Here is a 16,024-nt window from a genome sequence, read left to right as displayed (position 1 = left end):
TTTTAAAACATTATAAGCTTAGAAAATATAGTGGAAAATTAAGATATAGAAAATAGGGCTACGCCGTATTTAAAGGCCGGTATTCGAATGAGAATCGGCCGTATCACACGGTGGCCGATTCACAATGTTTTTTCCCGATAAAGTGTCGGAGGTAATTGATCAACCAACTCGCTCTAGGAATATTTCGCTGGTCAATGCTACATTTTGGCCAATCGATAGAGGTCAGATCCTTGCAAAAGACAAGATGAAATGGCACTATACGAAGAACGGATATTTTTATGTTCGGACTTGCTACCGTTTAATTTTTGCAATGAGGCAGCGGGCTGACTTAACGAGAAATAGAGGCGCAGAATCGAGTATTGAATCTCACAATTGGAAAGAGATTTGGCAAATTCCTATTCCCCCAAAAGTTCGTTTATTCCTGTGGAGAGCATGTTCGGACATCTTACGCTTTAATCGTGCGTGACTGGAATGGAAATTGCATTTACCGGAAAACACGGAAGTTTTTTTGGCAGGTCACAAGTTACTAATGGTGAAACGCGGACAATACTTAATGCACTGGGACGTATGCAATTACAAAGGGTCGGAGATCGATTATGATTGAAGGAGAAAATATCCGAGTCGTTGAGTCTATTCGGAAAGGAGAATCATATTTATCGTCATATGGGGCGCTCGTCGAATCACGAATGTAACGAGGAATCGTTAATTTATTTGAATTGGGCAAATGTCACGTAATTTAACCGGAAAACGAAATAAAATTTCGTAGAAGAGCAAGCAAGCTTGTGTGCCAAATTGCAATTATAAATTGATTTCTAATTTCTTAATTGATGAAATGAAACCACACCAAGTTAGACTACAGTAATTAAATCCTAATCACATCGAGAAAGCAACATAAATATCAAAAAAAAAAAAAACGAAAAAGCCTAATCTACAGAATTTTTTTTTTCGGTCAGACAATTCATCGAACACCTCTAGTTCAACCCACCGCTCTTCGCCAACCGCGGTGAGCTTCTAATCCCGGCGGCGGCAGCAGCCAAAATGGAAGCTCCAATTTTCTGCCCTCCCTTAACCAATTTCTTCTTTCCTTTGCTGATATTTCCCTCACCAACCGCCTCATTCCTCTTACTCCTCGTACGCGCCGCCATAGTACCACCAGTTTCGCCGCCGTCACAATCCGCCTGTTTTACAGGCATCCCACTTTCCCTCGCCACCCTCTCGAAATCATCACCCAATTTCCTCACCGCACCCCTCTTAACGGGCCCCACCTCTTCTTCTTCATCCTCGTCCAACAGCCCAACAACGCGCCGCCTCTTAATCGCCACCGGAGCCGCCGGCGGTGAAGGGGTGTCGCCGATCTGGGCGGCGCTGGTTTTATCCTTACCGCCGCCGCGAGAGGCGGCGGAAGATCCCTTGACGGATTTCTTCTGGCTGTTGTGGGATTTCTTGAAGACGGTCTCCCTCTGCGCGCGGAGCCTCTCGACGTTGCCCTCGATCCGGCCCTGGAGGCGGTGGCGCGTGAAGCTGACGCCGCCCATCGACCAGTGGGCCTCGTGGGCCCACGCCATCAGTGGATCTGTGACGGACGGTGGTGGATCTACCCTCTCGTCGTTGAACTTGACGTCTGTGTAGTAACGCGGCCGTGGCAGGCTGCTGCCGTAGAACTTTCCGGGACCTAAAGCAACGACCATGGCGGCGGCGGCGGTGGAGTGTGTGTTTTTGGTGGTGTGTTTGTGTGTGTGTTTGGGGTTGTAGATCTGCTTTGTATTGTGAGTGTGTGAGGAAACGATGTGTGTGGTGCGTGACTTTGTAGTGGGTTGTTTTAGGACTGGTGGCGGGAAAATTGGCGCCTTATGGGAATGTGTATTAGCGCGCCAAATCTGCTATTTGAAATGAAATTTTGGACAATCTCTCGAAAAGGTATCCGAGGAAATATTGAATTTGATTATGGCGCCATATTGAATTTAATTTGGTTCCAAAATAAAATATTACTACTATATTAGTAAGGAGTTTTTGTGCACAAGTCTCCAACCAAATATCTATATTGTTCTAGGTTTAGGGACTATATCCCTTTCATCAATAAACCAATCCCTTTAATATTTATTATAAATAAAGGAAACATTCATGTATATGCCAATATTACCCCCAACCATTTATACCCAATTTTTTATTATAAACCCCAATTTAATCAATTTTGTCCACAAAAATCCAATTTTGACCACAAAAATCCAATTTTGATTTTTCTTTTTCAAAACCTTTTTTTTTCAAAAGAAAAAATTTTGCCGCCGGATTCCGGCGTTGACTTTTCGATTTTTTTTTTTCTTCCGGATTTTTTTGCGATTTCCGGCATTTATTTTTTTTTTCTGGTCTGTTTTTTTCCGCCGCCTGTCTCCGGCGCTGACTTTTTTTAGTGTTTTTTTTTACGTCCGCCGCTAAACGTTGACCGTAATTGTGCTGTCACTGACAGTAAATTAACATAATTATACTGTCAATAACAGTTAATTAACGTAATTGTACTGTCGTTGACAATACATTTATGTAATTGTTCTGCCGTTCACAGTAAATTAACGTAATATTATTATTTTTATTTTTTGTTATTTATTTTTATTTTGTTTGATTTGTTGATAAGTCAATGTAATTATATTACTGTCGTTGACAGTAAAATAACTGTAAACACAATAATATTACTGTTAACAACATCAATATTATTATTTTTTTGGGTTTTTTGTTTTCGTTAATTCCAGAGAACACAAAGGAAATTTGAAGCTTCATTGGACTAGCCGGCTATTACCGCAAATTTGTGAAAGATTTCTCGAAGCTTGCCTCGCCACTCACCCAATTAACTCGAAAAGACGTTAAGTACCATGGACGCCCGAATGCGACGCCAGTTTCACCGAATTAAAGGCTCGACTCACATCGGCACCAATCCTCGCACTACCAGAAAAAATCGGAGAATTCATAGTCTACAGTGATGCATCGAAATTAGGTTTGAGCGCCGTCCTTATGCAAAATGAGAAAGTCATTGCCTATGTCTCACGTCAACTCAAAAAATACGAACGCAGTTATGCAACGCACGACCTCGGATTAGCCGCCGTCGTTTTCGCACTCAAGATCTGGCGACACTACCTTTATGGTGAAAAGTGTACCATCTACACCGATCATAAGAATCTGAAATACTTCTTCACCCAAAAGATTTGAATATGAGACAGTGAAGATGGTTCGAACTAGTTAAAGATTACGACTGCGAGATACTCTACCACCCCGGCAAAGCAAATGTGGTCGCTGACGTACTTAGCCGCAAATCGATTAACGCACTCATAGTCCAACCTAACTTGGGAGAATCGATAAAATCAGCCCAACAAAACGATCTACAAATTCTCAAAATTCGCGATAATCTCGAATCCAGTTCAAACTTCCGAATGAAGAAGGTCTCGTCCGATTCCAAAATCGCATCTACATCCCCGACGATCCAAATGTTCGCCGACTTATCTTAACCGAAGCTCACCAAACCACGTACACTTGCCATCCCGGAGAAACCAAGATGTATCAAGATCTCAAAAATCTCTACTGGTGGCCTGGAATGAAGAAAGACGTGGCCCGATTCGTCGCCGAATGCCTGGTGATACGATCCAGCCAATTACGCGAGGTAGTGCCGAGCTGGATGAAGGAGTTGATGACTTGGACGAGTTGCATGTGCCAAGAGGACCGATTACCCGAGCTCGGGCCAAGCGCATTGAAGCAGCCATGCTTAACTTAGTAGAACACGAGCTCCAAAATGAAGAATTGACGAAGTCTAGTTCGATCCCAGCTGAGCTTAATTGGAGCGAATTATCGGGCCAGATTGTGAAGCAAGCCGAGCTCAAGGACTTGAGCCCGTCTAGTCATCCAGCCAAGAAGCCATGACTTGGAAAAGATGATTATTATCAATTTTCGTATTTTATTATTGGACAATTTATTTCTTGTTATTTAGAGACCTATTTGGACTAGATTTAGTTTATTTCGTTATTTCCTTATAATAGATAAGTTAGGATTTATTTTCCTTGTTAGATTAGGTCTCTTTGACACTTATAAATAGGTTGCTTTAGGGTCATTATTATTTGGACGTTTTTAAGTATTATTTTGAGAGATTAAAATTCTCCTTCGTTGTTCTTCAACAACTCTTCGGGATATTTTGCAAGTGGATTCTTGTGAAATATTCTTAGCACTATAGTATTGGTTTCTGATTCATTATAATCACGGGGTCAATACTTCCACCTTGATAATATTGGTTTCTAGCTCTCTATAGCTACGGGGTCAATATTCTGAATTCCGCCAATCGAATCCTTTATTTTTTGGACGTTCCGTTCTTGCTTCCGCATAAGATTATTGGGTCCCGTAACAAGTTCTACGGGGTTCGTATCAGTTGGTGTGCCAGCAAGTCAAAACGGAACATCAAAGGCCCGGAGGTCTACTTCAATCAAACCTAATTCCAGAGTGGAAATGGGAAGCTATCACAATGGAATTTGTGCAAGGATTTCCGAAGACCCAAAGGGGATCTGACGCCATTTTGATACGCGTTTTCCTCACGTATAAATTACAGCAAGTATACGGTATCGCATTTTGCAGAACAGTGGTTCCGGATATCGATCCACAGGGACCGTGTAGATTCAAATGCTGAGTAGTGTAATTATATTATCGTTATATTATCTAGCCGATCGTAAATAAGTGGATTGGTGATAAACCCTAATTTAAAAGCATGCAAGATCGTAAACATGCAAATATGGAATGTACGTAAATAAAGTACGACAACTCAACGCGGGGGGACTTTGATGTAAAAGGGACTTCTAGGGCCAAATCCACCTATGTATAATCAACAACGATCTACAAATCCGTTATCTAATGCCACATTCCTATTCGTTAACCCAGACACTAATGTACTCTAACCCCCGTCTCCAGTGTAGTTAGAGTCTACCCACAGGTCCGACGTCTCCGTTCAGAACCTGCTATTAAGAGAGCATTTAGGTCAAGTCCTTAACGGCTACCGAAGTGCATCACGTCTCCGTTTCCACACCCCGAGCTATGTTTTCCTAACTTCAAACAAGAAATCCTCTCTCGAGTTCATTCCTATTTAATTTCAATCTGAGAGCTGATCAACACAATCAGAAGCATTTAATACAGGAAAACATAAACGAAACCAAAACACGACAAATAGATAACAGAAATGACGATCGAAATCAATATATACAAGGCTTCATTGCCCTAGAAGAAAATGTTCTTAGTTCATAACAAACATAGTATCAAAAGAATGTACAAAGGAAATGAAGAACAAAACGTAAAGAAATTGCGTAAGAAAAACCCAAGTCGGAACCCCCGTTGATGATTCCCGCGAAGAACCGTCGAAAACCGTAAAAAGTCGAAGTCCCAACGAAGAATGAAGGCTTGCTTCTATTTATAGTAAATTGCAAAGCTTCCTCAAGAAGCTTTGCTTTTGAAAATATCAGCCCTCGAAAATCGTGCCAGATCGCGATCCAATAAAGTCAGATCGCGATCTGGCTTCTCGAAAAAACGTGAACCGCCACCCAGATCGCGATCCAGGAAGTGCGGATCGCGATCTGCCCCAAAATCACGATGCTACTGGAATTTGTCACCAGATCGCGATCCGACTTTCCTGGATCGCGATCTGGCTCTGAACTTGCTCGCTACTGGAATTTGCATCCAGATCACGATCCGACTTTCCTGGATCGCGATCTGGGTCTTAATGACCACTTTCTCGGCTTCAAAAATCGGTTTCGCTTCCAAATGGCTTCGACTTGGCAATAAAAGCTAACAAAACCTAAAAAAGGAAATAAAACAAGAAACGCAATAATATATACAAATAAAGCCGAAACTCGGACGAACGAAGACCAAAACTCGAAGATTTGATAAGCAAAAATCGTGCAAAACAAACACTTATCACACCCTCAAACTTAGATCTTTACTCGTCCCGAGTAAATCAAAACGAAACTACAACAAAAATGAAATAAAAACAACAAACCAAACTAGGCCACTAACGTAGGGAATCACGATTGCATTTAGCGTATGCAACAAGCCTTTGAACCCCTGGGTACCCCCAAAGGACGAGTTGTGTCTCGTGAGGGTTTTCAGACAACACACCCACAAAGTTGCCGGATTGGTCAAAGCATTGCAATTAATTCGAAAGATAAAACGAGCTAGATAACCTAAAATCTCATAATGGCCCATGGCTTTAAGGTATTCGACTTTCCTACCGACGCAATTAGTTGTTTCTACACCAAAATGAAAGATAGACTCAAGAATCCGTAATTAAACAATAAACACAATCCTCGAGGGTTTTGAGTAGAAATGTGGGTGAAAAGTAAGTTTTGATTCTGAAATTCAAAAACTCGAGTTGGGCATAAGTAGGTCTTTTTATTCAATAAGAAATGACAACAACGATATATTGTGATTTTCATCACAACTTTCTTCTTTTTTTTTTTTTTTTTTTTTTTTTTTTTTTTCTGACGAATAAAAACGTAGAGACCCTTGATAGAACTTCTAGCCAACAACTCGAAATCGTGAACACATAATTCAATTCTAACTTGCCCCCCAAACCTCAGGCTATTATACCCCTCAGAAAAATGCGCTCAAGCTTAATCGGAAAGGTTTCGAAAGGCTATCCTCACAAGTTGCAAAAACGCAGTCGGAAGGTCCATCTATAATTAGCCGGTGATCCATAATTTCAATTTTAAAATCAACTAGCCCATCTACTAATTCATTAATTGCTTTGCTTCAAAAGAACCCGGAAATGCAAATTACACTCGATCCTAAATGAAATGCATGTGACAAACATAACACAATAACAGAAATCAAAATACATAAACGAAACTAAATTATATGATATGCATGCAAAAGACCAAATCAATATAAGATAAATAAAAAAAAACAAACAGGTTCAACACACACCAATCACCCTCAAACTTAAATTCTAGCATAGTCCCTATGCTCAAAAGCAGAATAAAAAATAAAAGGGATAGAAAACACAACGTCCCCAAGTTGTCTTGATCGTCCTCGTTGGCTCCTCCCTCCTCTTCCTGTCTTCCCCGCTCGTGCTCCTCCCAGGCCTGCGCCACCAGTGTAGTGGCTGCCGCTTGTGCTGGTTCGTCGGCAGCGGAGGTTGATGCTCCGTCATATCGAGGCCGTGGTGGGAACGGCCTTGGCTCGACAATGTCATCGGTCCTGCACTGAAGCGCTGCAGCCATGGCCTTCATCATTTTCTTGAACCATCCCACATTTTCCTCCATAACATCCATCCATTGGCCGACATACTCCGGGAGCTGTGGTTCTGCTTCTTGTCTGCCTCTTCTGCCCATTTGTTCTGGTCGAGCTGCATGAACACCTGAGGGACCAGCATCTGGTAAGTCTGAGTCGCCCTCGCCTAGGGGTCCACTCGCTGGCTGGAGCTTGTGGTAAGGGAAGATAGGCTGTGGTGACCTGGTGAGCCGGTCATCAGCGTATGTGGGGACCCCTGCACGATCACACAGTGTAGTGATGAGGGAAGGGAACATCAGACCTAGAGAGGTATCACCTAAGCATCGTCGGATCTCAGCGTGTATTATCGCGCCCACATTCACAGGTGTCATCTTCATAATGGCATACATCAGTGTAAGACGTGGGGCATAGGTCTTGGCCGTCGACTTTGTGGGCATGAGCCTGCTACTGACGAAGTACATCCATACCTTCGCTTCTCTTGAAAGTTCCCCCCGACGGAACCAGTGCTCTCATTTTCTCCACTTCGAACCCCTAGGGCAAAGAGTCTGAATCAGCTCCTCATAGGTCGTTGCCATCTTCAGTTGTTGAAACGGCTCGGTCGGGGCTTCGGGTATGTGGAAAAATTTGTTGATTGTAGCGGCGTCATAGCGCACCTCTTTGTCACGAAGAACGACCACCGACCCCTCGTGAAAACCGGCATTGGCATAGAAGAGCCTCACTAGATACTCGTTGTAGTCCTCCGGTCGTTTGGCCAAGTACTTCCATTTTCGACGATCAAAGTTTGTTATGATCGTTTCTTTTTCCATGCCATAGATATCTAATTCTCGTTCTGGAACAAACGGTCGGCTATGGCGACGTATAAATTCTCTCTTGGCCTCGACGTTCACGTACAAAAGCTCATCTCCCGGTTCGAGGACTACGTGGTCAAGGATGGTGTGTTGATTAGCACGGGAGCCCATCTCAAGTTGCACATTTCCCGTGCGTGGGGTTTGTTGCTCTTCCCGCACCTCAGATGGTGGTGGTGCGCTCGAAGTGCCTTCTTGGCTTCCCGTGCCTCGAGAAGCTGCCTTTTTCTTCGGTACGGCTTTTCCCTTTGCCGGAGCCTTCTCCTTGGGTTGGGCTTTTTTGGTGGTTTCGCCCGTCTTTAAGAGTTTCTTGGCCGGCGACGTCATTTCGCTCGAATTTGTGCGAGATGGAAGGTCGAAAGCTTTTGGAAGTTCGTTCGGGAATTTTGTCGAACACTTGGCGTGCCCAACTTGGTAAGCCTTTTGATTTCCACCGGTTGTTCGGTACCTGTCCCTCCTACATCAATCACAACACCCAAGTGAGAATCCACCACTACATACAACAATAGGTAGCTAAACAATCAACCCAAGTCATTCAAATTTTTATTTTATCCTTCATTTCGAAATTAAGAACAATAGGGCAATTCCTATATCTAAACATTGGTTCACCCGCAAATTCATGTTTTGAATCCCAACACCTAGTACAAAATCACGTACTAGCATACACAATTAACAAACAAGGGGAAAAAACATGAAATTTTGGGGAAATTCGAAAGAATTTGAAGAAAATAAAAAAAATTAGGACTAGATTGAAAATTTACCTTTTCTTGAAGATTCACCCACAAATTCTTGGAGTAAATGTGCAAATCGTGAATTTGTGATGATCAAGTGTGTGATTGATGTGCTTTTTATGAAAGAAATTGAAGATTTTGAAGTTGGGGAGGGGTTAGGGTTTGGAATTAGAAAAAAGGGGGAATAAGAAAATGAAGGGGGGTTTGTGAATTTTGAACTGTTTTTCGACCCCAGATCGCGATCCACAATACCCGGATCGCGATCTGGAGGCTTACCTTGCAGCTTCTGGAAAAAGGCCCCAGATCGCGATCCGACTTACCTGGATCGCGATCCGGCCCTTAAAATCGCAGTCTCTGGAAAAACGTCCCAGATCGCGATCCGACTTACCTGGATCGTGATCCGGACCCAAAATTGGTGGCTACTGGAAAAACACCCCAGATCGCGATCCGACCTACCTGGATCGCGATCCGGGCCCAAAACTGGCTGCTACTGGAAAAACATCCCAGATCGCGATCCGACCTACGATCCAGGACACCTAAAACCTGCCAAAACGAGAATTTAAATGGGTGAGAAAGAGATGTTAAACCCTAAAATATAAAAATGCACGAAAAAGCTAAAAATAAAACGAAAACAAGAACAAAAGGAAGATGACAGATAATGAGCAACAATGGGTTGCCTCCCATTTAGCGCCTGTTTTACAGTCGACGGCTCGACTTCTTTTGGATTTATTGGGAAAAAATTAGTGCGACACGCTCCACTTCTTCGGGAGCACCATTCGGGTAGTAATGCTTAACTCGTTGCCCATTCACTTTGAATGACGAACCGTCTCGTCCTCGTATTTCGATTACTCCTTGTGGGGTTGCGCTCAGGACTACGAATGGTCCCGACCAACGGGACTTGAGCTTTCCCGGAAATAGTCGTAGCCGAGAATTGAATAGCAGGACTTGGTCACCTGCCCGGAACTCTCGCTTCGTAATTCTTTTGTCATGCAACTTTTTCGTCTTTTCTTTGTAAATCTTGGCATTTTCGTAAGCATCATTTCTGAATTCCACCATCTCGTTGAGTTGAAGCAATCGACGATCGCCGGTAGCTGTTTGATCGAAATTGAGCTTTTTGACTGCCCAATAAGCTGGGTGCTCCAATTCCACTGGCAGGTGGCACGCTTTCCCATACACGAGTTTGTACGGAGACATCCCAATCGGTGTCTTGAATGCGGTTCGATAGGCCCAAAGTGCATCATCGAGCTTCAATGCCCAATCTTTTCGGTTCGTGCTCACGGTCTTCTTCAGAATCTGTTTGATTTCTCGGTTTGACAACTCAGCAAGGCCATTTGTCTGTGGATGATAGGCAAGCGCAATTTTGTGTCGGATCCCCAACTTGTTCGTGAGATTAGTGAGCAGTTTGTTGCAGAAGTGAGATCCTTCATCGCTAATGATCGCCCTGGGTGTCCCAAACCTTGAGAATATGTTCTTGTGGAAGAATTTGAGGACCGTGCGAGCATCGTTGGCTGTGGTGGCAATTGCTTCGACCCATTTGGACACGTAGTCCACGGCAAGCAGAATGTATAACTTCCCGTTCGAAGAAGGGAATGGTCCCATGAAGTCTATGCCCCAAACATCGAAAAGCTCCACCTCTTGCATGTTGTTCAAAGGCATTTGGCTTTTGTTGGATAGGTTCCCTGTTCGTTGGCATCGATCACACCGTTTCACGAACTCGTAACTATCTCGGAAAAGGGTTGGCCAAAAGAAGCCTGACTGCAGAACCTTGGCGGCTGTGCGAGATTCCCCGTGATGCCCGCCACAAGGTGAAGAGTGGCAATGTGTGAGAATCTCACGTACCTCTGTTTCCGGAACACATCTTCGGATGACACGATCGGGGCCGGTTCTGAAAAGCAATGGCTCGTCCCAAAGATAGAAACGACTGTCGTGAAGGAATTTTTTCTTTTGATGATAAGAAAGATCGTCAGGAATGATTCCACTGGCCAAGAAGTTGGCCACATCAGCATACCACGGAGTGTGAGTACTAATGGCGAGCAGTTGCTCGTCTGGGAAGGATTCCTGAATATTTCCTTCGGTTGGAACTTCTTCTAGTATGAGTCTGGAAAGATGATCTGCTACCACATTCTCGCTCCCTTTTTTGTCTCTGATTTCCAAGTCGAACTCCTGGAGTAGGAGTACCCATCTGATGAGTCTGGGCTTGGCGTCCTTCTTTGCGAACAAGTATCGAATAGCTGCGTGGTCGGTGTAAATGATCACCTGAGACCCCAAGATATACGGTCTGAACTTGTCAACAGCATAAACGACAGCAAGCATTTCCTTTTCGGTCGTTGAATAGTTCTTTTGTGCCTGGTCAAGTGTACGACTCGAATAGTAGATGGCTTTGAAGATTTTGTCCCTCCTTTGTCCCAATACTGCACCTACAGCATAGTCGCTCGCATCGCACATGATCTCGAATGGTTCCTCCCAATTGGGAGTAATCATGATCGGTGATTGGGTTAGCTTCTCCTTGAGAAACGTGAAAGCCTGCAAACAAGCAGAATCGAAATCAAAGACCGCTTCCTTCTCAAGCAAATGACATAATGGTTTTACTATTTTCGAAAAATCTTTAATGAATCTACGGTAAAACCCAGCATGCCCTAAAAAACTTCTAACTCCTTTGACATCCTTCGGTGGAGGCAATTTTTCAATCGTTTCGATTTTTGCCCTGTCCACCTCAAGACCCTTTTTTGAGACCTTGTGACCTAGAACAATACCTTCACGAACCATAAAATGACATTTTTCCCAATTTAAAACAAGGTTCGTTTCTGTACATATTTTCAAAACAAGTTCTAGATTGTGCACACAATGATCGAAAGACGATCCAAACACAGAAAAATCATCCATAAACACCTCAAGAAACTCTTCTACCATATCGTGAAATATAGACATCATACATCGTTGGAAAGTAGCAGGCGCATTACACAAACCGAAAGGCATCCTACGAAATGCAAAAGTGCCGTAGGGGCAAGTAAAAGTAGTTTTCTCTTGGTCTTCCGGGGCGATTGAAATTTGATTGTACCCCGAATAACCATCAAGAAAACAGTAATACTCGAAACCTCCTAGCCTGTCTAGCATTTGATCGATAAAGGGAAGGGGGAAATGATCTTTTCTAGTGGCTGCATTCAATAATCGGTAATCGAAACACACACGCCACCCAGTGACTGTTCTAGACGGAATAAGTTCATTTTTATCATTCACAATAACCGTCATCCCACCCCTTTTTGGCACAACCTGCACCGGACTGACCCACGGACTGTCAGAAATTGCATAAATCATACCAGCGCCTAACAATTTTAAGACTTCTTTTTTGACTACCTCTTTCATTGACGGGTTTAACCGCCTCTGAGGTTGGACTCTCGGTTTATAGACGTCTTCCATTAGAATTTTGTGTTGAACAATAGACGGGCTAATTCCCTTTATATCCTCTATAGACCAACCTATAGCCGACCTATATTCTCTAAGGACCTCCAGCAGTGTGTTTGTTTCGGCCTCGCTCAAACTAGAAGAAATAATCACCGGATAAGTCTTGTCTGCTCCAAGAAAAGCATAACAAAGATAATCCGGTAATTGTTTCAATTCCAGTACGGGGGCCGTTTTCACACTAACTGGTATCTCGGGGACAATTCGTACCTCGTCTATGCCTAAAATCTCGGCACACTCAAGAAAAAACACACAATCAAGCACATCATTTTCAATAGGAGTTTCAAGGGAGGCAGAATGCAAATCAATAGAATTAACAATGCAGTGCTCAATAGAATCACACAATTCATTCAAATCAAAAAAGGAGGAAACACAGTCCTCGATCACGTCTATACTACTGCAATGCTCAACATGCTCAGAGTGTTTAAATGCATCTGTCAAATTAAAAACAACTTCTTCCCCATTTACCCTAAGCATTAAAGATCTTAATTCCATATCAATCATCGCCTTACCAGTGGCTAAGAATGGACGACCTAAAATGATTGGTGTTTCATCATCTTCAGGCATTTCAAGTACCACAAAATCAACAGGCAAAATGAATTTATCTACTTTAACTAGCACATCTTCTACTATCCCATCGGGATATTTCAATGAACGATCAGCTAGTTGTAAAGTCATGCGAGTGCGGTTCAAATTTCCTAAGCCCAGTTTTAGAAACACAGACATAGGCATTAAATTAATACTTGCCCCCAAATCACATAAAGCTTTATCGAAAGTAGAATTTCCAATAATACAAGGAATAGTGTAACTCCCTGGATCTTTCATTTTCGGTGGTAGATTCGACTGAAGAATGGCACTGCAAGTTGCCGTGAGTGTCACTGGTATGTCTTCTTCGATCCGAATTTTCTTGGATAGGACTTCCTTCATGAACTTGGTGTAGTTTGGCATTACCTCCAAGGCTTCTGCAAAAGGGATGTTGATTCGAATTTGTTTGAACTTTTCAATGAACTTCTTCAATTGATCCTGGAACTTTTTTTTCTTCTGTCTTACTGGAAAAGGAATAGGAGTTACCATAAGAGGGGGATTATCAGGAAAAGAAATGTTATTGGGCTTACTAGCCTCTTTTGTACTACTCCCTGAAATGGTGATTTCCGGCTCGACCGAGGTCGGTTGTACAGGTGGCCTTGGTGACTCGTCAGTCGGATAAGGAGGATCGGTCATTTGCAGACCACTTCGGGTGGTTATGGCTTGACAGCTTTCTTTTGGATTGACTTCGGTATTGCTCGGAAATCCACCCTTGGCCATTGTGGACATGGATTGGGCGATTAGCCCTATTTGCTTCTCCATGTTCTTCATTGTTGATTTCAGGCCCTCCATTTCCTGTTCTTGTCGGTGAAGACGCTCGTCATACGTTGGCCCTCGTTGCTCTCTTTGATGGTTGAAATCGGGAGGTGGTTGTAGAGCATTCTTTGGATTGGCATAGGAGAAGTTCTCGTGATTCCGAATTCTCGGGTGGTAATGAGTAGGGTTTTGGTTCTGATTGTTGGTTCCTCGGAAATTGTTGAATCGGTGGTTCATAAAGTGTGCCTGCTCCCAATCGTCGTTTGTGGCTTGTGAGGTACTTGCTGCTGCTACTCGTTCGGTCTGTGGCCCTCGAACTGAAATTTGGGCGACCTGATTTGATAGGATCGCTAATTGTGCTGAAACTGCGGCTAAAGGATCGAGTTGGTGGACTCCGGCCACCTTTTGTATACCACTCCGTTCGGACGGCCAATGGTAAGCATTTTCACACATTCGCTCGACAATGTCTCGAGCGTCTGTGGGAGTCTTGTTTTGCAATGATCCACCTGAGGCAGCATCGACTAGAGATCGGGCTGGTTGATCGAGCCCATTGTAGAATAACTCCATTTGATCCCACGGGTTGAATCCGTGTTGAGGGCATTGTCGTAATAAGTCCTTGAATCTCTCCCAAGACTCGTGCATCGGCTCTTGGCTCATCTGTCTGAAGTTGCCTATATCTCTTCGTAATTGTGCGGTCTTCGAGGGTGGAAAGAATCGTGCCAGAAAGGCTTGTGATAATTCTTCCCAACAGGTGAGTGATCCTGGATTAAGACTCAGAAGCCAACTCTTCGCTTTATCTCTGACAGAAAATGAGAATAGCTTCAACCGGATGGCATCATCAGAAACACCGTTAACTTTGATTGTGTCACAAATCTCCAAGAAATTGGCAAGATGGAGATTTGGATCTGCAGTGGCTGCTCCGGAGAATTGGTTCGCCATGACCATGTTGATTAGCCCCGTCTTTAGCTCGAAGTTGTTTGCGGCTATCGTCGGTTTCCTGATTCCCGAATAGTTCTCATTCACAGCTGGAGTTCGGTATTCTCGCATTGTTCGCTCGGGTGGCAGGTTCGGTCTTGGCTGCTCGTGATCTCGTCCTGGCTCTCGATCGTACTCAAAGGCCAGGTGCTCTGGATTTCCTTGATCTGCGGCCATTGGTTCACTTTGTTGGTTGCGCGTGGCCCTTAGTCTACGTAATGTCCTTTCAATCTCGGGATTGTAAGCTATGATTTCCAAATTTCGACGCCTGGGCATAAACAAAGTGATCGGTTAAAATCAAGGTGGGAATCGAAAATAAAGCAGATAAATATGGCTAAAGTAATAATCAGATAATTGGTAACACTATCAACAAAGATAAAATCAAATTGGTCCCCGGCAACGGCGCCAAAAACTTGATACGCGTTTTCCTCACGTATAAATTACCGCAAGTATACGGTATCGCATTTTGCAGAACAGTGGTTCCGGATATCGATCCACAGGGACCGTGTAGATTCAAATGCTGAGTAGTGTAATTATATTATCGTTATATTATCTAGCCGATCGTAAATAAGTGGATTGGTGATAAACCCTAATTTAAAAGCATGCAAGATCGTAAACATGCAAATATGGAATGTACGTAAATAAAGTACGACAACTCAACGCGGGGGGACTTTGATGTAAAAGGGACTTCTAGGGCCAAATCCACCTATGTATAATCAACAACGATCTACAAATCCGTTATCTAATGCCACATTCCTATTCGTTAACCCAGACACTAATGTACTCTAACCCCCGTCTCCAGTGTAGTTAGAGTCTACCCACAGGTCCGACGTCTCCGTTCAGAACCTGCTATTAAGAGAGCATTTAGGTCAAGTCCTTAAGGGCTACCCGAAGTGCATCACGTCTCCGTTTCCACACCCCGAGCTATGTTTTCCTAACTTCAAACAAGAAATCCTCTCTCGCGTTCATTCCTATTTAATTTCAATCTGAGAGCTGATCAACACAATCAGAAGCATTTAATACAGGAAAACATAAACGAAACCAAAACACGACAAATAGATAACAGAAATGACGATCGAAATCAATATATACAAGGCTTCATTGCCCTAGAAGAAAATGTTCTTAGTTCATAACAAACATAGTATCAAAAGAATGTACAAAGGAAATGAAGAACAAAACGTAAAGAAATTGCGTAAGAAAAACCCAAGTCGGAACCCCCGTTGATGATTCCCGCGAAGAACCGTCGAAAACCGTAAAAAGTCGAAGTCCCAACGAAGAATGAAGGCTTGCTTCTATTTATAGTAAATTGCAAAGCTTCCTCAAGAAGCTTTGCTTTTGAAAATATCAGCCCTCGAAAATCGTGCCAGATCGCGATCCAATAAAGTCAGATCGCGATCTGGCTTCTCGAAAAAACGTGAACCGCCACCCAGA

General features: G+C 43.3%; 2 protein-coding genes across 2 annotated transcripts; both read right to left on the bottom strand.

The window, feature by feature from the left end:
- Positions 1-780: 780 nt before the first annotated feature.
- LOC105972023 (microtubule-associated protein) lies at positions 781-1,790 on the bottom strand. The gene has a single exon (XM_012996959.2). The coding sequence runs from the start codon at positions 1,686-1,688 to the stop codon at positions 972-974; it is 717 nt and encodes a 238-aa protein (XP_012852413.2). The 5' UTR covers positions 1,689-1,790; the 3' UTR covers positions 781-971.
- Positions 1,791-7,751: 5,961 nt separating this feature from the next.
- On the bottom strand, positions 7,752-14,795 carry LOC105953374 (uncharacterized). The gene is made up of 3 exons (XM_088811892.1): positions 9,569-14,795; positions 9,207-9,361; positions 7,752-8,544 (listed from the first exon to the last, which is right to left on the bottom strand). The coding sequence occupies exons 1-3, from the start codon at positions 14,768-14,770 to the stop codon at positions 7,752-7,754; spliced, it is 6,150 nt and encodes a 2,049-aa protein (XP_088668018.1). The 5' UTR covers positions 14,771-14,795.
- Between the last annotated feature and the right edge of the window lie 1,229 nt (positions 14,796-16,024).

This window comes from Erythranthe guttata, chromosome 13 (genome assembly GCF_056151865.1).
Source record: "Erythranthe guttata isolate IM_541 chromosome 13, IM_541, whole genome shotgun sequence".
NCBI lineage: Eukaryota > Viridiplantae > Streptophyta > Magnoliopsida > Lamiales > Phrymaceae > Erythranthe > Erythranthe guttata.
This window is presented reverse-complemented; position numbering and strand designations above follow the sequence as displayed.